The 21,407-nt window shown below is 45.4% G+C and overlaps 1 protein-coding gene and 1 long non-coding RNA gene across 7 annotated transcripts in view; both read right to left on the bottom strand.

Moving 5' to 3' along the window:
- The window catches only part of TDP1 (tyrosyl-DNA phosphodiesterase 1), an 84,082-nt gene that overhangs the window by 29,841 nt on the left and 32,834 nt on the right, over positions 1–21,407 (bottom strand). For all 6 annotated transcript variants that reach the window (XR_005018572.1, XM_036841325.1, XM_036841324.1 and 3 more), the window contains one exon: positions 21,158–21,265. Coding sequence is in view for 5 of the 6 variants with exons in the window: in XM_036841325.1 (XP_036697220.1) it covers positions 21,158–21,265 (108 nt within the window). In the remaining variant the exon portion in view is untranslated. The remainder of the gene's footprint in view (positions 1–21,157; positions 21,266–21,407) is intronic.
- LOC118889565 lies at positions 13,924–21,151 on the bottom strand. Its single transcript, XR_005018577.1, has 2 exons — positions 16,906–21,151; positions 13,924–16,783 (listed from the first exon to the last, which is right to left on the bottom strand). It is a non-coding gene; the product is annotated as an uncharacterized LOC118889565 (long non-coding RNA).

The raw sequence follows: 21,407 nt of genomic DNA, 5'->3' as shown, positions 1-21,407 counted from the left end.
ACTATCGGTGATGTGTCACAAAGACATAAAATGCAGAGGAAGTGGGAAGTTGACAATAAAGTGATACTACGACTCTAGAAAAACAGCTTGCTTTTATTTCTCTCGCCTGTTAGTAACATAAAGTGACCGCCTGGGCCAAGACACAGGTTTAGTGGCAAAACCAATCAGTGAGCGTGAGGTGGAAGCCGTCTTCCTATGAATAATTCTTCCAGCTTTCTAGATTATCGCCTTCCTGGTAACTCCCTCAACTTGTCGGCAGAACATTATAGGCGAGAGGCACTTTCCGGAAGGCTTATTCTCACTCTTCCCTCACGAATCACGTTTTCCTCAACATCCCAAGATCTGAGGGCTTATTCCAAGGTAAAGATCAGTGGAAATCATGAGAACATCTCCTCAGACGGTTTCCTGCAACCCTCCTTTGTATTTGGCTTCTAGTAGAATTCTAAGCATCTGGAACCTTAAACTCTATCCTGAATAATGAGACTAAAAGTCTCTTGTAGGCTGTCTAGGTGATAAATTTTTATTCCTGAAATAGCATCTCTGATACTTCTCTACACTCTGAATACACTTTGGATCACTGGTACGCAGGGCGGCCAGCACATGGGGTACATACTTGCAGACTCCGACCCGCCTGCTGTTGTGTGTGGATGGGCAACCGCCAGTGTCTGGCAGAGGCACAGTGGCACCACAGGGCTGTTTATGACAAGCTTGTTTGCTCCTGAAACGCCAAAGGAGTTCCAGCTTCTCGTCTTCTCCATTCAGGACCCACGCCTACTGCCTGTCCTGGCTTCTTGCTGTGGCCACTATCGCCCCTCAAGCGCAGTTCTCCATGACTCTTCTGTCTCCTGCTGGCCTGAGCTGCTTCTCCCCCAAGTGCTGTGCTTTCATTCTGGGTACTGGATGTGCTTCATCACCTGAGAGCATTGGGGTCTGAACTGACTTTGCATTCTCCGGGGTATCGAACATTTGTAAGTTGGAGAACTTCGGAGGGTAGGATTCTGGATGTCCCGCGTTGTACTGTCCATCAGAAACTCTGCCCGAGCCATTAAGAGAGTAATGGTGAATAAAACAGTGGCTTCTGGGGGATGGAGGTGTGTTATTTGTCACGGTTCAACCAGAGAAGCAGAACCACTTTGGGGGTGTGTGCGTGTGTGTGTGTGCATGCGTGTGTGTGTGAAATATACAATATATATAATTTACAAGAACTTGACATCAGGAAAGTAGCTGTGAGAGCCAGTAAAGCAGTCTGGGTAACGCTGCTGTCTTTGCCCTAGAGCCGCAGCTTGAGGTCTGCAGGGTGGACAGAAGCCACAGAGGATGAATACACAGTGGAGGAGAACAAGCCAGAACCACAAGCAACGAGCTGAAGCCACATACACAGGCTCAAACCATGTCTTTTTGTGCTGCCTCTGGCACTGAGGGTGGGGTGTCCTGCAGAAGCCGGGCCCTCACCGGAGCTAAACGCACATACCTGGCGAGGTCCAGGGTTAGAGAAGTTGCAGCAGGACCAGGAAAAAACGCAGCAATGCAGGGCCAGCTGCCACCTCATGCCGAGAAGGTGAGCCAGCCCAAGGTGACAATGTGTGGGTTATCACGACAGTGCACTTCGCATCTGCCCTCTAAATCCCCACAAGAATCTCCTTTGGGGCCCATCCTAGCCAGAAACATACAAGAAAACTAACCGGAAACATACAAGAAAAGGGACTCTGCAAAATGTGGTTCAGCCCTGGTCCAGTCCAGAAAAGGGACTCTGCAAAATGTGTAAAACTGACACATTACAAAGCCTCCACAGGGTGGGATTTTTTTTCCTGAGCCCCTGCTAAGATGACCAACGGTCAGTTATTCAACTGGACAGTTTATGGGCCCCTCAATGACCAGGAGCTCGGCTGTGGTCAGTTCTCTGCCACAGCCTTCAGAGCGTGGCTGTAGCTAAAGATCTGATCTCAGCCCATACTATGGGAATTTTGTCCCACAGTTTAAAGCTTTAAGAGTAAATTTAAACTAATAATGTATAACAGAGAATTCCTGAAAGAAAGCTCAGTAAAGCACAGGAATGCCACATAAGGGACACGGTGAAGAAAGGAAGGCCAATGCTGAGAACAGCTCCCTGGACCCCAAATCAGGAAAGAGGGTATCGCCCACAAAGACACCCAAAGGCACTCCTCTTCCTCCTGGGCCTTAGCTTCTCGTCTCTAGAATGACGGATCTCAGCCGATGAGGCCAAAAATCCCTTTCCAGACAACAGTCTACAATGACTACAGATGTCCATCCTCGCCTCTAACTCACTCAGTCCCTCCACCTACATACTCCAACCGCGAAGATAAAATCCATGATAACGTGTTGGGAAAACAGCCATACGAGAAAGGAGAAGGGAGCAAGGAAGGTGATCTCTGGGCCGACCCTGCAAAGGCATCTGAAAGCCTAACAAACATCTCATAGCAGAAGCAGCAGAAGCCATTACCTCCAACCCCAGCGTGAGCGCTGGAGCGGCTGACCGAGTTTACTTCTAAGATTCTGTTGCAAGGTGTCTGAATCCCCGAGGATGACTGCTGCTTTGGGAAATGTGTCCTTTGATACAGCACTTCTTTCACGGTTGGTACCTGATGTTGGCAGTGGCTGCCTGGAGCGCAGAGACGCCTAACAGACCGAGCTTTTAGCCACACATCCCGGAGGACGGGGGTGGGGGAGCAGATGCTCTCACAGACAGATGCAATAAACAGAACGTTGACAGTGGACGTGAGAGAGGATGGAGATGGAGCAGCTGGGGTGACGAGGGGGGAAAACGATCAACTGGAGCTCGTGCTGCTGTCACCCTGTCCTCAAACCCCACAGCTGCATGCCTGTCACACACACACACACACACACACACACACACACACACACAATGACACTGTGAGTCACCTTCCCCTTTGCATTTGCTGTAGGTTTTCCTGTATTGTGCTTGGGCTCTGTTTCTTTTTATGTACTGAAAAATATTTTTGAGGAATACAGAAAGATATTCTCACTGCAAAGGATGTGAGTTGTATCTAGGTATATGCAAGGATAGAATCTTTAATTTTGATGGATTCTGTTACATTTCTCTCTAAAACTATGTCTTAATTCTGCCAGTTATCCACTTTTAAATTGTCATTTGTCTTTTTTATTGATATACAGTGTGCAATAGTTTCCCGCTGCTGCTCTTACAAATTGCCACATATTTAGTGGCTTAGAACAACACAAATCTTTGGTCTTACACTTCTGGAGGTCAGAGTCTGCAGTGGGTCTTGCTGGGCTAAAACAGGGTGTTGGCAGCTTCCCTTTCTTCCCCTCCAAACCTGCTGTCTGCCTTCCACTCAAATAATATTCTTAACTGCCAAACCCCGTGGGCTTCTAGACCAGTGGTTCTCAACTGGGGGTGATTTTGCCCCTAGGGGACATTTAGCAATGTCTGGGGACATTTTCTAGAGGCCAGGGACGCTGCGAGATACCCAACAATGCACAGGACGGCCCCGTAACAAAGAACGACCTGGCCCCAGATGTTCAGGAGTGCTGCGGCTCACCTACCGCTGTAGACCTCTCTGCTGTGCTGATGTGGTTTTCTCCTCCTCCTCTGCCTCTGGTTTCCTTGGCTTTCTCTCCACTTGACTATTCTGGTTCTCCCCCAGCTCTCTGACTCAGCTTCTCTCAGATTTGCTGCTCTTTCCACTCCGAACTGTACCCTCTAAGTTTCTGCTCTGCCCTTGGTTCCTCTTCTCTTCCCTGCCACAGCGACTTTCCCACTCACCACCCGCAACCGTTACTTTAACAAGATGACGCTCAGACTCGTCCAACTTTGATCATCAAATTTCCAAACGGGCATCTGCACCACAAGCTGGATCTCTCCACTGGGATATCACATGGTTACCCCAAATCCAACACCCCAAAACCGAAAACTATCAGCATGCCTTCCCCTCTGAAAACCAGCTTTCTTTTGAATTCGATTCTGTCCACAATCTCAGTCAGGCTCAGAAATCTCAGGGACTTTGGTCTTCTCAGTTCCACTGGCAGCTATGTACAGTCAGAGATCAAGCTTTTTTAACCCCTTGTAACATTCTCTTTCTCTTTCCAAGAAGATCTCCCTAGTTCAGTCCTTTCCACCCCAGACTTTAGATCCAAACGGATTGCCCTGTCTCTGGTTTCTCATTCTATGTCTTCCTCCAGTGGCTCTCCAAGTATCAATGCATCCTTTCTCCTGAAGCATATACAAAGCACATGTATAGCCTGGCATTTAGGAAACTCCACAGTCTGACCAAGTTTATGCTCTTCAATCTTCTTTCTTTCTTTTTTTAAAAATAAATTTATTTATTTTTGGCTGCATTGGGTCTTCGTTGCTGTGCGCGGGCTTTCTCTAGTTGTGGCGAGCGGGGGCTACTCTTCGTCACGGTGCGCGGGCTTCTCATTGTGGTGGCTTCTCCTGTCGCGGAGCACCAGCTCTAGGTGTGTGGGCTCAGTAGTTGTGGTGCACAGGCTCAGTTGCTCCGCGGCATGTGGGATCTTCCCAGACTAGGGCTCGAACCCGTGTCCCCTGCACTGGCAGGCGGATTCTCAACCACTGTGCCACCAGGGAAGCCCCCCTTCAACCTTATTTCGCAGCATGTCTTTTCATGACTCCCCTACCGTTAACTGAATTGATTTACCGACTGCCTCCACATCTTTGCAAACATCATTTCCTTGTCCACGATGCCTTCCACCCTACCCACTCCTGTGGATAACTGAGCCCTTTCCCCTCCATCAAGAAGCTGTTGATGGCTCTTCCAGCCCACAGATGTCTCCCAGGACTGAATCCTGCAGATGTTAGGCAGGCAGGAAATATCTAATTAATTTGAGAAAAGAGACTAATACACAAAGGCTTAGAAGGTACAATTTATCAAGACTATTTTGTTCATTGTGGTTGGAGAATTAAAAACTTTTAAACCACAAAATCTAGGGAAAAAGTCTAATTGTTGACAAGTAAGCAGGAGAGGCACAGTAGGCCAGTGGGTGAGAGTAGAGTCTGAGCTCACATACCTTTCAATCACAATTAGAGCCAACACTGCTCATCTTCAAGTTCCGTACCTGTAAGGTCTGGTAATGCAGCTGCCTCATAAAAGTGATGTGCAGATTATATCAGATAAGGTGTGTAAAGTCCCAGGCACATACATGATGCTTAATAGATACTACCTATTACCATCACTGAATACTTGGCTAAATTTATGGGAGGCTGACTCTGGTCCTTCTCTCTGGTGTGACTCACCAAGCAATGGAATTGTCCAGAAGGCAGGTCCATTTGGGCGTCCTAATCCTAGAAGGTTATAGTGGTAGATGGGTCCAAAAATCATTCATCAGATTGCTTCACTGATTCAATAATCCTATCACAAGTCCCCGAGCCAGAGATACAGTGAGCTTCTATTTTATTTTGTAAAGTATGTCCAAAGGATTTTGGTCTCCTTGATACAGATATATGTCTACCAATTATCAATACAGATATGAGTGATAAAGTGCCAGGAACTTAAAAGCATGGTTAAAATTAAACCAATCCTGCAGATGTCCAACAATCTTGTCAGATTAAGTACCAAAAAGGACACATCACATGAGCTGTGTTTTGGGGGCTGGTATCTGATTTATAGATACAATGTATCAACAAAGAAATGCCAGCAGAAAAAGAAAAATGAAAATGATTATGACCCATGTTTTTCCATAGATAAGCAAGAGCAGAGTCTAGAAGAGATAAGATACCTGGGTGTGGGCTTTTGCAAGTTATGATTCTGACAGATCACCAAATAACTGAGAAATCCACTTGCAACCTCACTTTGTTTCTCATTCACAGGCATGTTAACGACCCCCTTTTGAATCTGGATTTGGAAGCCTAGCTTTCAATCCACGACACAGTCCAGCCTAGCGGTCAACTTAGTCTGTAAAAGAATCCTTCTCTCTTTGATCCCACAAATCGAATCACACGGGCTTAAAAAGCCATCACGTCAGCATCCAGAATCCAAAATGACAAAAAACACTGTCAAGCGGGATCAAAAGTTGCTTATCAAATTTCGGGTCAAAACTGGTATTTAGAACACCATATCAAACAATTTCAGTGTATACTTAATAGTAACCAATGTTATAACCCAAAACTGATTGCTATTTCATTTTCTACTGAAACGTTCCATTATTTTGGTCCATCTCCTATAGTGGAAAGGCAAAACAAGAACTTGAAAAAAGCAACACGTTCGTAAGATTTGAGTTTTGGTTTTGGTCAGCTGTTACCTTGGGGTTACATCCTTTGGGCACCAATTTCTTTGTCTATAATATGGGTTTAACACCATCTGTTCACTTCACTGGGTTATAATGAGGAATGAATAAAATAATCTAGGTGAAGTGCTTAGGAAATTGTAAAGCACGGCACAAAGGAAACATTTGGAAAGTATTAATACTTTGAACAGATCCATGAAATTTTGTTAGAATAGGCTCTGGGAGGTTATCTACTGTAATATATTTTTAACTTTTTTTTTTTTTTTCCTAACCTGGAGAGTCCTTTGTTCAAAGGAAACATTTAAAGCAGGACAGTGAGCTCTGAAAGTGGTTTCCAGGACCCTGAGGGCTCCAGGGAACACGGCCCCAAACCACTGATCTAGCCCAGCCCCTGGTTTCCCACGTGGGGAAACAGCTCAGAAAACGGACGGAGCTGTGGAGAGCAAGGGTGTGGCTGCAGGCAGTGGACTGTTTATAATCCAGGTAGCACTGAGAGGTCTGATGAATAGCCAGTATTTGGTCAATTCCCTTAGAGACCTTGAAAGGCTTTCTGAAGAAGATCCCTCCCTGAGCCCCCAAACAAAGTCTGTGACGGCAAGTACCTCGCCTTTGCTTCCCTGGGTCCCACAGTGGGGCAGCCTCTGGGAACCTCACAGCCAATAGCACCAAGTACTGATGCCACAGAGCCAACAAGTGGTTTCCCCAGAAACCTTCCGAGACGGCGTGAGGGGCAGCCTCCTTGGGGTGAGCGACCAGCTCCACGAACTGTGCCTGCGTCTGTCACTTCCCCAGAGAGTTCCGTTCACGACCTTGCAGGTAACCCAATTCTTCCAGCTTCCTCCCGCCCTGCTCTCGTCAGCCTGTTCCTCTGGATTCTTCTGTAAGGTTTCTATTGCGAACGCCCCTCTGCTTTTCCCTTCTGCGGCCACCTTTATAGTTCTGTGTCTGGAACTCTGCACCAGTCTCTCAGTAGTTTTCTCTGCCCCCATGCTTTATTTCCTCTATTCTATCCCATAAACCAATTCCAGAAAGAGTCATGACTTAGAAGAAAGAGCCGTTCAAGTGCTGGTTCGACCATGTCCTCGATGAGCAGCCTCGGCTCTGCACCCGTTTCTACATTCATAAAATACCTGCTCCACTTAGATCTCAGAGGGCACGGGGATGGCCTTATCGTGGGAACACTACATCAGTTATAAAGCCTTGAACAAGGACAGACACCATCAGTAACATTAGCAAAACACTGTTGGCGATCTCGCTCCCTTGTTCAAAGGCATTCAGTGCTCCCCACCTGCGAAGCCTCAAGTCCTCTGCCCGTCAGGCCAGCGCCACAAGCCCTGCCCTATCCAGTGGTCAGGCTGCCCTCCCACCCCACAGCTCTCCGTGCCAGGCCAGACCACTGCCCTCTCTGGCAGCGCCCCCTGCCTCAGGACTTCAAGTACATGATTTCTTCTACCTAATGTTCCACCTCGGCCTATCAAACACAAAACGTGTCACGTCCTGAAGCTTCATCTAGTTATTTTATGCAGAAGTGATCTCTCTCTTCTCTGAACCACCACCCCTGCATTACTGCCACCCTGGATGCCCTGAACTGCCACAGTGTAAACTGTGAATTCCCCTGAACACACACACGTGCGCACACCCACCTATGTCCCGATCAAGCTCTCGGTAGATGGGCAGATCTAGTGATCAATATCCCAAGCTCGGGGACGTCTGCAGGCCCATAGGCCCAGCATGGTATCAAGAATAGGTACTGAATGTGCATCTGCAAAGGCAGAGCAGATGAGCAAAAGACTGAATGATAAGGGACTTCACAGAAACGTGGGACGACAGGAACATCCAGAGGATCCAGGCTCTAGGCGGCATGAACCACTATGCAGGGTGGTTGAGTTTGGTATGAACAGTGTAGATGGGCAGAAGCCAGAGCAATCAGGCGCTCGAGAAATCTGTCAGGTGCCCGGATGTTAACTAGTAAGTGGGAACTGATGACCAGGATGAAGAAGTGTTTTAGGAGAACCTGGAAGGTTGAAGCACTGGACCCTACCAAAGCCTGGCACAGACCGATGCTCAAAAGACTAACAGAGGCAGGACACGCAAAGGCTAGGAGAAAGCAGCACCAGGCCTCTCACGGCCAGCCACACTGTCCTCTGAGCTTGCGCAGCAGGGGCCACAAATGACAGCTACGGCAGAAACCACAACCTTCACTGAGTGGGGAGGGGGCGGGGAAGCTATGGCAAAGCGATGGGTAGGAAGTCAGAGCATTTTCGTCGAAGGGCCAGGAGAGAAGAGTCGGGGAAAGGCCTGGCTCCGCAGTGCTGGAGGCTGTTAGCGGGGAGGAAGCACGATCTGACAAGTTGCTCTTAGGAAAGGGGGCTGCGGTGGGTTTTTGAGCTGCGTGTTCTCCCCAGAGACTTGGCCAGCAGTGCTGGTCCCGAAGCAGAAGGCAACAGGGCTACACCAACTAGAACACAAGCTCCTTGCGGGCAGGGACCATGCCTGTCTTGTTCATCATCCATCACCAAAGCCTAGAGCAGTGTCTGGCACACAGGCAAGAACTATTCATGCTAGTCTCTCTGGGTTTGAATCCTAGCTCGACCACCTTGCCTACTGGGCCACGTTACTCAAGGTCACTGTGCTTTAGTTTTCGTATCTCTAAAATGAGGATTATAGTACCTAGATCTCAACTGGGAGGATCAGATGAGTCAGCATTAAATGAGTCAGCATATAATAAGCACCACACGAGTATTTGTTATCATTTGTGAGGCGTCTTCTTTGGAGGCCAGTTCCTGGTGCAGAACTCCCAGACAGTACCTCGTCATCTCTAGCCACAGGTACAGCTTGTCACTAGCAATGCCAGCGTACAAAGGGTCTAGAGGCCCTAGGTTGGGGGTCTCAAGCTTTCTCCCATCAGGGACAGTGCTTCAGGAGACTTGCTCCCACGAGCATGAAAAGCGGCATGTACTGACCTTGGTCTACTTGTACCAGAATGCAAGAAAGTGAGGGAACTTGAGTCATCTCTAACATATAAAGGAAGTCATTTGCAGACTTTCATACTAATAACCATTATTTGTAACCAAGTACTTGAAGCATACCAACTTGGAGCTGCAGTGCCAGGCAACCAAGTCTACTCCAATGACATTTATGAATATTTTTCTGTGTGATCCAATCTGATTTTTAGCAAAAAGCTCAGACAAAGGAGGAAAAAGACTATTTGTTTCAGAATCAAAGGAACAGACATAAGAGAAACATTGCATAGCTATGTGGAAAAGCAGAGGGGGGGAGAGTCTCCTTTATGTTTCCTCAAAAAGCCACAGTCATTTTCTAGTCAAGCACTTGTCTTGTTTTCCCCTGAAGTGGCAGCACTAACATTTCTACTCATACCGACTATCCTGCAATGCCTGTCGGTTGCTAGGCAACTGTAGCAGGGATCGCTGCTTTCTGCCCACCCACAATGCACAGCTTTCATAATTGTTCTCACTGGGTTTGCCAATTACTCCTAGCCACTGTCTTCTCAGCCAAGGTTGCTTCTTCAAGCTCATCTTCTTGCCTGCTTGGTCCTGTGGTAAAATTTAAACACTGTATTTGTCATTATGTTCCAGTAATTCCATAACAGGCTGCCCATCAAACACAGGACGATTTCACAGTAGGATGGAGAACTATAAATAGCTTTCCATAAAAGCAACCAGACAAAAGCCAGCCAATAAAACATTCTAATAAGTTCAAGCTAAAGTGCTAGTTTTAAGTTTCTTTGAACATATTCTTCTGGCTGAATATACTTGCCTTGATTATATAGAATAATTATGACCAGTTTTTTTTTTTTTTTTTTTTTTTTAAATTTTATAGCTACTTTTATTTTTATTTATTTATTTATTTTTGGCTGTGTTGGGTCTTCGTTTCTGTGCGAGGGCTTTCTCTAGTTGCGGCAAGTGGGGGCCACTCTTCATCGCGGTGCGGGGACCGCTCTTCATCGCGGTGCGCGGGCCTTTCACTATCGCGGCCCCTCCCGTTGCGGGGGCACAGGCTCCAGACGCGCAGGCTCAGTAGTTGTGGCTCACGGGCCCAGCTGCTCCGCGGCATGTGGGATCTTCCCAGACCAGGGCTCGAACCCGTGTCCCCTGCATTAGCAGGCAGATTCTCAACCACTGCGCCACCAGGGAAGCCCATATGACCAGTTTTTAACTTAACCACATTGAGCTGAGAAAAGGCTATACCTATGGAAAATCTTTAGGTCACATACTACACATCCATATGTCATATAAACAAAACAGATAAAAGTCTTGATAAGCTTTCTTGACTCCCTAGAGGCCTAATGAACATGACCTTAATAATAACACGTGGTTGTCAGTAGCCAGTAAAAACCAAGCAGTTGACTAACATCATCATACATCATACCGTTTAATGGGTAACCTTCACACTTACTTCCTATCCTCCTCCTCTGAGCATTCCATACGTGAGAAAAGGCTCAGATTAGAAATGACTTACCCGGGGGGTTGGTGGTGCTGTGATGAACTGGGAGACTGGGATTGACATGTATACACTAATACGTATAAAATGGATAACTAATAAGAACCTGCTGTACAAAAACATAAATTAAATAAAATTCAAAAAAAAAAGAGAAATGACTTCCCCAAAATTTGAGAGGCAAGGCTAGTAAGCAGCAATGCCGAATTAGGACATGGATCTTTGGACTCTACCTCCACAATGGAGGGCCATTTCCTCCACAGTATGATGGCTGATTGGATAAAATCATCATCTGAGGTATCTGAGTTTGAAAGGGCTGATGGGGTTAGAGCTAAGAGACTAGCAGTAGTGGTTTGGGGTTGAGCAGGACGGCTGGGGAACAGGAGTGGGAACACAAACCTGCTCTGCATACCCTTGTTCTATGATGTGTGGATATGATTTATTTGAACAAAAGAGTTCTGAAAAGGGCACTGATTCAAATACGTACCGGCCCCTGACCATATGCTGGGCACAGTGTTAGATGCTGAGGATAAAGGTGAGTAAGACCTGGCACCCACTCTCAAGCAGCTCATAATAAATTGAGGCCAATGGATGCCCAAAGACCAACAAGGGAGATGTAAAAGGACTAGGCAAGAGGTGCTTGAAAACACAAAGGAAAACCAATGAATCATGTCTGCTGAGCTAGAAGAAGTTGCAAAGGGGAAGATTTGAGACCAACCTTAAGGATAAGCTTAAGTTTTAAAAAAAAAAAAAAAAGGATAAGCTTAAGTGTTCTGGACAGTACAGAAAGGAAAACATACTTAAACCTGAGAAGCGGTCAGAAAAATGAACGGTACTGTAGTTAGATTAAGAGGGATACCACACATTCATTCAAAATTTCCTGAGCCACTGCAGACCAGGTACTGTACTAGGTGTATAGTTAGTGGTCTGAAAGAAAACACAGACATTGCACAAAATTACCAAGTGTCAGGAAGAGCATTTTTGTAGGAAAAGAAGTATGGGAATTATGAATTCATTTTCTCTTAGAGTAGAACAAAAACTTCTAATGTATACAAGTCCAATCATGCGGAAACTTCACTAAAAATGGTTTTAGCGTAGATTTAGGTGATGTGACAGCTCTATACTAAAACATAACCCAGGATCTATAAAAAAGGTTTTCAGTCAGAATCCCAATCGCAACACATCATGAAAGAGAGGAAATGAAAACGTTGTGATTTTTGTGTATTTCAAAGGATAAATAAAACAGAAGATGAAAACTATATTAAGGCTAGCATTTTTTTTTAATTAATTAATTAATTAAATTTTGGCTGTGTTGGGTCTTCGTTTCTGTGCAAGGGCTTTCTCTAGTTGTGGCAAGCGGGGTCCACTCTTCATCGCGGTGCGTGGGCCTCTCACTATCGCGGCCTCTCCTATTGCAGAGCACAGGCTCCAGACGCGCAGGCTCAGTAGTTGTGGCTCACGGGCCCAGTTGCTCCGCGGCATGTGGGATCTTCCCAGACCAGGGCTCGAACCCGTGTCCCCTGCATTGGCAGGCAGACTCTCAACCACTGCGCCATCAGGGAAGCCCAAGGCTAGCATTTTTATAAGATTTCAGTCCCTGATCTTCAAGCCAGTTTCCACATTTGTGAAATGTCAACTGGGTAAAACCAAGTCCCTATGACCAGGAAGCCAACATCCTCTACTTACGATGGGTACAGAAATGACCAGTGACCATTATGCACACACTACAGGAAATATGTAAAGTACACTTCTAAAGTGATGAGGTTTTTTTGTTTTTTCTGGAAATTAGATCTTTTAGGATCCTACTTATCTTTTATAAGACTTACTATCATTATTTTTTAACAACTCTACACACCCTAGTTAATGTGGTTCTCCAAAGCAATCATGCTGCAGGGTTATTACCTCACTCCAATAAAGCTGCCTTCTTTGGCTCCAAATAATGCTAGAACTTCACTTCTTAAACAGCCTCTAGAGCCTGAGGTTCAGTCTTTTGAGTATATTCAAGGGGCATTTCCCTTAACTATGGAAAATAAACCTCAATTTTAAAAATAGTAAGAAATCATTTCAAGTCAAGGCTGGAGAATTAGATGGATGAATCAAGCTGGGTAATGAATACCAATGAGGCCGGTGGAGGGCAGAACTGGAAGACAGCCCCCAAGACTTCTGCCCCTGCCCCCGGTGTACGTATCCAGTATAATCCCCTCCCCTGGAGTGTGAGCAAAAATTGTGAGTGTGATGGGATTTCATTCCCATGATTAGGTCACGAATCCCTTGACTTTTAAGTTAATCAAAAGGTTTGGGATAAACCTCCTGGGTTGGCCTGACCTAATCAGGTGAAGCCTGAAAGGAGGGACTGGGTCCTTCCTGAGGAGAGATTCTCCTGTTGATTTTGAAGAAGCAAACAGCTACGCTTTGCCATAAGCAACTAAATTCTGCCAACAACCAGTGAGTTTGGAAGAAGACCCTGAGCCTTAGAGGAGATCATAGCCCTCCCTGGTCAACACTCTGATCCTGTGCAGCTAATCCATGTCCAGACTCCTGACCCACAGAAACTGCAGGATAATAAATCTGCATTGTTTTCAGTCACTTAGTTTATGGTAACTTATTACAAAGCAACAATAACCTTATACAAGGCCTAGAACAGAAGCATGTCTATTAAGAAACAGTACTCGTTAATGTGCCATGTAAACTCATTTTGAAGGAAATTCCAAAGAGTGGCAAAAGGATTTGAGCAGTGGCAGTATTCTTCATAAAATATCTAGTTTCAAAAGGTGACCACCTTGAAGAGCAACACCTCTTTGGACGTGCAAATCTGGCTTATTAAAAAAAGAAGTCTCATTTTTAGGTTAGAGTCAAAATTCACATTGCTTATCATCCATCTTGCTTATTACTGTTATAATATTTTTCTGGGAAATTTGTTTTAGTAAAAAGTACTTATTCATCCCAAACGTGAACATTAACATGGAGGGGTAATAGCTCGAAGTAGTAAAGTGTCAAAAAAAAAAGAAAAAAGGGAGTTAAACGCATGCAGCTTTTGATGTATTTATCTTTCACTAAAATCCGCATTCTTAAAACATAATCCGTCCGCCACTTTGTGGATGGACTGTCAGGTTTGCTGGCATTATTGTTTCATTTAGACTAGAACCCACGGTTCTCTCTACAGCCCCACCTCATCACTCTGAAGTAGGAAAATGCATTAAGTGAAAGAACAGCAGCACTCATAAATCAGTTGTTCACAGAGTTCTGAATTATTCTCAAAGACGACAATATCATCCACCAGGAGAGACAATCTAGGGGATATTTAGAAAGGCATGGGGCATTTGGATGGCTTTCACCATGACATGGCGGTTCGTATGCGAGGCCCAGGTTACTAAACACCCTATAACGCACAGGACCATTCTGCACAACAAAGGATTATCTTGACCAAAATGCCAGTTACTGCTCTGACCTCCCCGGCCCTCCAATCCCACTCACTCCAGCAATACCCATTTGGTTTCTCAATCACAAACCAGAATATCCCCAACTCCTCTCTGCCCAGAACGCTTTCCCCCAGCTCTCCATCCACACGGCTCCCTCGCTTCTTTCAGGTCTCTGCTTAAATGTCACCACGTCACTGAGGCCCTCCCTGATCATCCTATTCATGAGCAGCCTCCCTTCCTGACAAAGGGATAGCATAGTGTCTGAGGATGTTACTGGGTTCCTGGGCACTTGTTGACTCTCTCTGTGCTTCAGTTCTCCCATCTGTAAAGGGGACTAACAGCTCTATAACTAACAGTTGTAGGGTTGTTATGAGGATTACATGAGTGTATATGTGTGTGTACGGACTGTGCTTTTAGAAGAACGCCTGGAACTTAGCGTAAGCACTACATGTTAGCTCTGAAAATCTAAAACAACCGAAACCAACTTGGAAATTAAGCTATTACATAACTTATTATATTTAATGGCAAAACTTAATTTTGTTAACTCATTAGGTGACAAAAGTTGACCTAAGCTAACATGAGGCTACTTGTAACTCCACTAAGGATGTTAATAGACGGTATATGTGTCATATTATGTTCCCATGCTCCAAATACATCTTGTCTCAAGGATTTTGAGTAAAGGACTGTGCACCTAAATTATTCTTCTACTTTATTTTTCTCTAGAGCAATTATCACCGTTTGATACATATAAACTTGGTTTTTGTATAATTCTCACCATCATAAAGTCAAGGATTACATTTTATTATTGCACTCCCTGCACCTGGAAAAGTACCTGCTACATAGCAGGTGCTCAATAAATACATGTTGAAATGAATGGTTAAATTTTATGATGCCCAAAATACAATATAGAACATTTCTTAGGTAGAAGGAAGATTATTTCATGGAAGATGGTGACCAGTTAGTTGTTCTTTAACTCAGGAGGGAAGGCTTGGATCCAATTCATCTGTGTGGCAGTGGAACACTTGGTAAATGTGATGTTTAGTCCCTGCATGTTCCTCCCCTCCCAGGTACCAACCTCGTGCTCCACTCTTCCCTGACCATCCACAAAGGCTCAGGGGGTCCATGATCAGTTCCAAAGAGAACTCCAAAATATACCATGTGTACACTGACCTTCTGAGTGCAACATCGCCAATAAACAATTCCACTTGACCGCCCCACTATAATAAATCAGTCTAATCGAGTTGACCATTCTCCCACCGAAACCAGTTTCATTTCCTGACTTCTCTATTGATGATGGTGACCATCCCCCATCTCCCTACCAGCCACACCCCAAGCCCAGGACTCGCCTTTGAAGCATCTCCCACAGTCAGTTACGCACAAAGTCTAGGCAGTGCTTTCACTGGTACGGCCTCCATCCTGGCCTTCGTTCGATTCCTCGTTAACAAATCTGTGCTGAGCGCCCCTCCATGCCAGGCACCGGGGGGCACTGAACAAGACAGAAATGGGCTTGGCTCAGAGGTGAGAGGGGAAGCCAGGGATCACACAAGCAACCACACTGAAAGGGAAACAACACAGACCATGCAAGAAGCCCAGGGCATATGGACACCCTGCCTGGAACAGAGTAGTGTCTGGAAAGAGCAATGGCTAAATAAGTAATATGTGTACCGTGAGTTGTTGGATAGATGGACACCAGGAGGCTGAGGAAGCAAGGAGAGTTTCAGTGACGTTTAAGCTGAGAACTGAAAGTCAGTGTAGGCCTTGCTGGGTGATAATCTACTTCTGCAGAATGGTCAGAAAAGAATTACACCGCAATTACATAACACATACACAACCAGCTGTTTGACAGAACCTCTTTGGTCCTAATGCAAATTCCGTGAGAGCACGAACCTCTCATTCTAATGGTGGGGTAGGTAACACGGAGGGGCCACACGCACTGGACTATCACCAGTGACCCTTGTGTCAAGACTGTGCCCTTCCACTTCCAGTTCTTTCATTACACTTTACCAGTGAATTTACCGCTCTGAACTTAAAGGTGAACTCTTCTGCCTGTGGGTCAAGTCACCACGCGTGGCACCTCACAGCCTCGTAGCTGCTGTGCAACGAGGCGTCTGAGGCTCAGAGCGGTTAAGAAACTCGTTCACGGCAAAAGGCTCGTTCAGGAGTAGACAGATCGTCTCGTCCAGGACCGTCTGATGATGTAAAGCTCGTGCTCTGTCCTCTCTACAAGGTGAGACAGGACAGTGAGCTCCCAAGCACACGCACAAGTGCTCTTAAGGATGTGCAGGGTGGAGAGACCGGTAGAGGCTGGCAAAGACTCCCCGAGAAGAGGCCAGCCCTGAGCACAATACTGACGAGATGAGCAGCAGCTGGAGAGGCAGAGGAAAAGGACCAAGGCGTCTGGAAAGGGGACTCCGTGGGCTGCTGGCAGGATGACTGCAGGGGCAAAGGAGGCCAGCCCGGCTGCTGCTGGCAGTTCCCGCCAGGGAGCACAGGAGAAGCAAGGTGGAAATGGGGTGGCCAGGGTCTGAATGCCAACGGGGGACTCCAGACTTCAGCTTACAGGAAACGGGCGAGGATTCTGAACGTGGGACGATGGGGAAGACCCGCGTCTCTGAAAGATGAATGGTCATAGACAGCGAGGACAGGTGGCCTGGGAAGGGGACGACCTGTGCGGCGGGACAGAGGACAGGCAGTCATTTCAGAAGTCCAGGGACTAGAAAAGGAAACTCTGAGACATTTGAAGGACGAGTAGCTTTGACAGCTATTTCGAAAGTATCCACGTGCCCACCTCAAGAATACAGTTGATCTCTTTCTACTGAAATCATTTCTGTGCCTGGCTTCTGACATCTCTGAGATTCTGAGCATCTCAAAGGCACTACGTAAATCTTCTTATTGTTTTATCCCGAGTGCCCAGCATCCACAGGAGGAAGGACCTCGGTAAACGCTCCAAGGGAGGAAGAGCACAAGAGGACAGCTGGGCTTCAAGCCTGATGAGAGTGGGCAGGTGCCTCTGGGGCAAAGAGGGATGACGGGAAAGGAACCTCCTTCTAGATAGAAGAGCTCGGTTTGGGAGATAAGGTTGGAAACAAAAACAAAAAAGAAAGGAGTTACTAGTAGATGTCACTTATACTTGGGATCTGTACTTTTCCCTTGTTATGAAAGGGCTGGAGAGAGGGCTCTAAGTATGTTCTAAATTGTTATAGAAGTTACGTCTCTCAGGTATCCTTTCATAAAACTGGAATGCTATGGGGGCTTTTTCTCTTTTACATAACAAAGAAAAATGTGCTGCAGTTTCTTTTGACCTAACTGGTCTTCACAGAAAACAGGAGCACTAAAACCGTATCTTAATTAAGAGGCATTAGAAGGTAGAGCTGAAGAGTGCCAGTCGTGGAGCCAAATGCCTGGGGTTCAAATCCTGCTTCTACCACTTACTACCGTGTGACCACGGGCAGCCTTTTCAACCACTCATTTCTCCAAGTCCTCATGGAGCTGTTGTGAGCATGCAATGAATAAACGTACATAAGGCATTTAGAACAGTACCTGGCATGTCGAAATCCCTGAATGAATCTTACCTGTTATCCTTTAAACATCTTGGCAAGTATAGTTTTTGGTCTAGGTGTTCCAGAATAAAATTAGAAGCCACAGATTCACAAAGACAAATTTCAAATTCTTCAATTAACTTCCAAGTTATAATTAAGCCAGTCAGTATTACAGCAGACGTTCACAGTACAAAACCACCACCAAATATTACATGAATCAACTGACAGTAGATGCTTTCTGGACTTAAGTGCAAGGACACAGGTGCACCTGTCTGAGAAGATCTATTCTGAAGGTATCTGAATCTGTTTTTATTCATCTAGCTGCATGGAATCACTCAGATTCTCCCTGAAAGCCCCATGGGCTTTCTCAGCTCTGTGCCCTTCGTCCCCTAGCCCCTCGGCTCAGATTCCCCTCCCAATCCACCTGGTTTACTTTCAGACCTACCTCGAGACCTACATGAAATACCACTTTCTTAGCTTTAGCTGGTGGTCTCTCACCCAACCAGACCCTGCTCCAGTCAGAAAATATGTTTCTAACACTGGTCCCTACACAGCGGAACGACGAGGGGCCAGCGTCGCCTCTCCCCGCAGCCCCTGCACGGCAGGAGCACGTCTCGCTCTTTTTCCCAGTCGTGCTCCCAGGGCTGACCACACACTGTCGTTAAACTATGAAACTCAGCCCGTAGAAAAGGATTACTCACGGGGTTAACTTAATCTCAGCCTCTCTTAGTGCCCTTAAATCATAATCAGTAAATCTCATGCAACTTCTGTGAAGCACATCTATCCTTTTCACTCCACTTTGAGGAAAAACAATCCCCAAATTGTCTTTTCCAGGGAAAGTAAAGAGAGGCTCAAGACTGCAACACAGGACTGGAGACTCGAGACTCTAGGCTGCGGGCTGGCCCTATGGATTCTGGACTTTGAAGCTCCCACAATCACGAGTCAATTCCTTAAAATAAAAATACCTCTCTGTGTATCTCATCTACTGGTTCCATTTCTCTGGAGAACCCTGACTAACACGGCAGCACGAGAGGAATTGTCCCTCCCTTCCCAGGACCCAACGTTTCCATTTCCATCCTACAGGCCAGCCCTCCAAACAGCCTCTCCTCTCCTTTATCCCTGGGTCTCCGGCACCAGTATTTCCATCTCTAGTAACCCTCAAAGACCCACAGTGAGCACTCTTACATAGAAGACTTCGACACTAACATCTTGGAGGAAAAGTCTACCCAACGGCAGGAGGGGAGTAACAGAGATCACTTCTGATCACTCCATGTGGATAAAAGGTGAGCTGCACGCTTTTGAATGCTTAATTTCTTGGGGCACCTGTTTTCTCAGCCAAAAAACCCATGATGCTAGACAAGACCACTTTTCCCCAATAATTCATATGTTTCTTTATATTGCTCTGACCCTATTTTGAGAAAAAACATTCTGCTAATAGTTAAGAGGATTTTAACCAAAGTTGGAAGAGTAGCCTTCAAATTCAATTCAACATTCCTGCAAAATGGTATGATTTGAGTAAGAGCATTGGTGAGTATAAAAACATAATATAATGGGTAGAGAATCTGTCAGATCTGATTGAGGGAAATGTCACATCATTTCAGGTACTCAACACAGAGCAAAACAACAAGCTTTGTAATAAAGTAGCCCTTGGGATGTATGATGGCCTACCACTCCGCAATGCTTCCAATGGTAGCGTTGTAGAATCAGAAGCAAGTAGATAATGTCACTGAGTCCTATTGATTCATCAGCATATACAGGAAGCAAAGGTCACACACAGCATCAGGATGTGACAGAACCGGTATTAAAAGCCAGGTTTTTCTCCTTGCAACTTAGTAAGCCGGTTTAACAGACAGTTACTCAGCACATAGGTGAGCTGACACTGAAATGTGGTCTCTGAATATCCAGGTCCCTTGGGAGGCTGTTCAAGGATCCACGTTAGGCCCAAATTCATGTTTTTGTTGGTTAACTTCGTAGAAGACTGGGTAGTATTATAACTTAATTTCTCATCACTTGAATTCAGGAATACTGGTAATGATTTAGCTTTCTCAAGTGTGTTTTATTTAAAATACACTTGGGGGAGGAAGTAACAATCTCCCACTCACCAAGGCCCAAACTCCTCACCCACAGAGGGGTCACACGGCCTCCATGCCTCCGCTCTCCCTGGCACTTCCTATCTGTCTCAGGCAATGACTTCTCCACCCAGGGGATCTACAGTTCAGGTCTCATACTCAGGTAACCTACTCTTCACAGGCAGAAGTTTCTCTTTTTATAGGCACGCAGCAAAGAGAAGGGCACTAATTCCCCTGGCCATCCTTCACAGCCTTGAGGGCAGAGCTTGAACAAGTATAATGACAGCTCTCATGTCATGGGCTGATATGTCTCCAGCACTGGGCTCTGTCATTTAACTCTCACAATAACCCCCAAAGGCAGCCATCACTTTTCCCATTTTATACAACAGGAAAGAGCCTCAGGTTAAATAAATTTCCCAAGTTCACAGAGCTAGTAAATAACAGAATAGTCCGATCTTTAGGACTCGAGAGTATGCTTTCCCATTGTGCTATGGCTCCTCAGAAACGTCTGGGAAGCCCTCTCTCACATCTAACCTCCACCACTAACACTGTTTAGTCTCGGACCCGTATCCGGAGCCAGGGGCAAAGGTTAGCCACTAATTTCCGTAAGCTGGGAAAGTAACTTGGTTGCTTCTAAGTGGCTCTTTGGTTGAAAAGTGTGTTCATGAAAGCTTTTAAACTTCTGTTTAAAAGTTTGTTCATCATTAAAGAAATAATTCTGCTCTGTGATACCTTAATTAGTTGCTACTGACATCAACTGTGTTATTAAATTATGAAGAGATGCCTAACGGTCTCTGTTCAGACTAGAAGCCAGGAACTAAAGCTCTAGTCTAGCTCTATTTTATAGCTTGTTATAAAAACAGACACAAAAATGCTAATAGGTAGGGACTTTCTTATAGGGGGTGACAAAAATAATCTAAAATTGGATTATTGTGATGGTTTCATAATTCTGTGAATATACTAAATCATTAAATTGTAGATTTCAAACTGGTGAATTTTATAGTACGTTAATTATATCTTAATAAAGATGTTTAAAAATAACACAGAGATTTGATTGCTCAAGTTTCACTTATCTAAGAAGAAAATAATTAAGGGATATTAATTTTACCATGTTATTCTTCTTCTGTATTTACTCCAAATGTCAATTTGCCTAATTACTATTTCTGAAGTATTAAATACAGAAGTAAACACAAACTTTATGCAAACCGTGTAAACATCTACGTTTATAAGTAAAATCAGGCAATGATCCCTCTTCCAAGGGATGCATGACGTGGGCCTACTTTAAATAAGGCTCATATGAGACACACACGTACACACAGAAAACTAATGACAATCCACAAAGTCACTTTTTGGAACCCTATTCCGTACTCTTAGCAGGAGTTACAAATACACTTTAACAACTCCTCCCATCAGGAATGTAAGAACTACGTACCTTGTGACAAGGAACCACGCAAGTTGACTGAAGTCTGGAGAGGGTCTCATATATGTCTTAATATGTGGCATGGCATGGCTGCGGCCTGACGTGTCGGCTGACCATTTGCTAGTGACGGGAAAGACACACATCACTAATTAGAAAATGTAAATTGGTCATAGTCCTAGTATGAGGAAACTGTCTCAAAAGCAAAATCCTATCATCTAAAGAACAGTGAGTACCTCGTTCTCTGTGATATGACCTGTGATAT

This window comes from Balaenoptera musculus, chromosome 2 (genome assembly GCF_009873245.2).
Source record: "Balaenoptera musculus isolate JJ_BM4_2016_0621 chromosome 2, mBalMus1.pri.v3, whole genome shotgun sequence".
Classification (NCBI taxonomy): Eukaryota; Metazoa; Chordata; class Mammalia; order Artiodactyla; family Balaenopteridae; genus Balaenoptera; species Balaenoptera musculus.
This window is presented reverse-complemented; position numbering and strand designations above follow the sequence as displayed.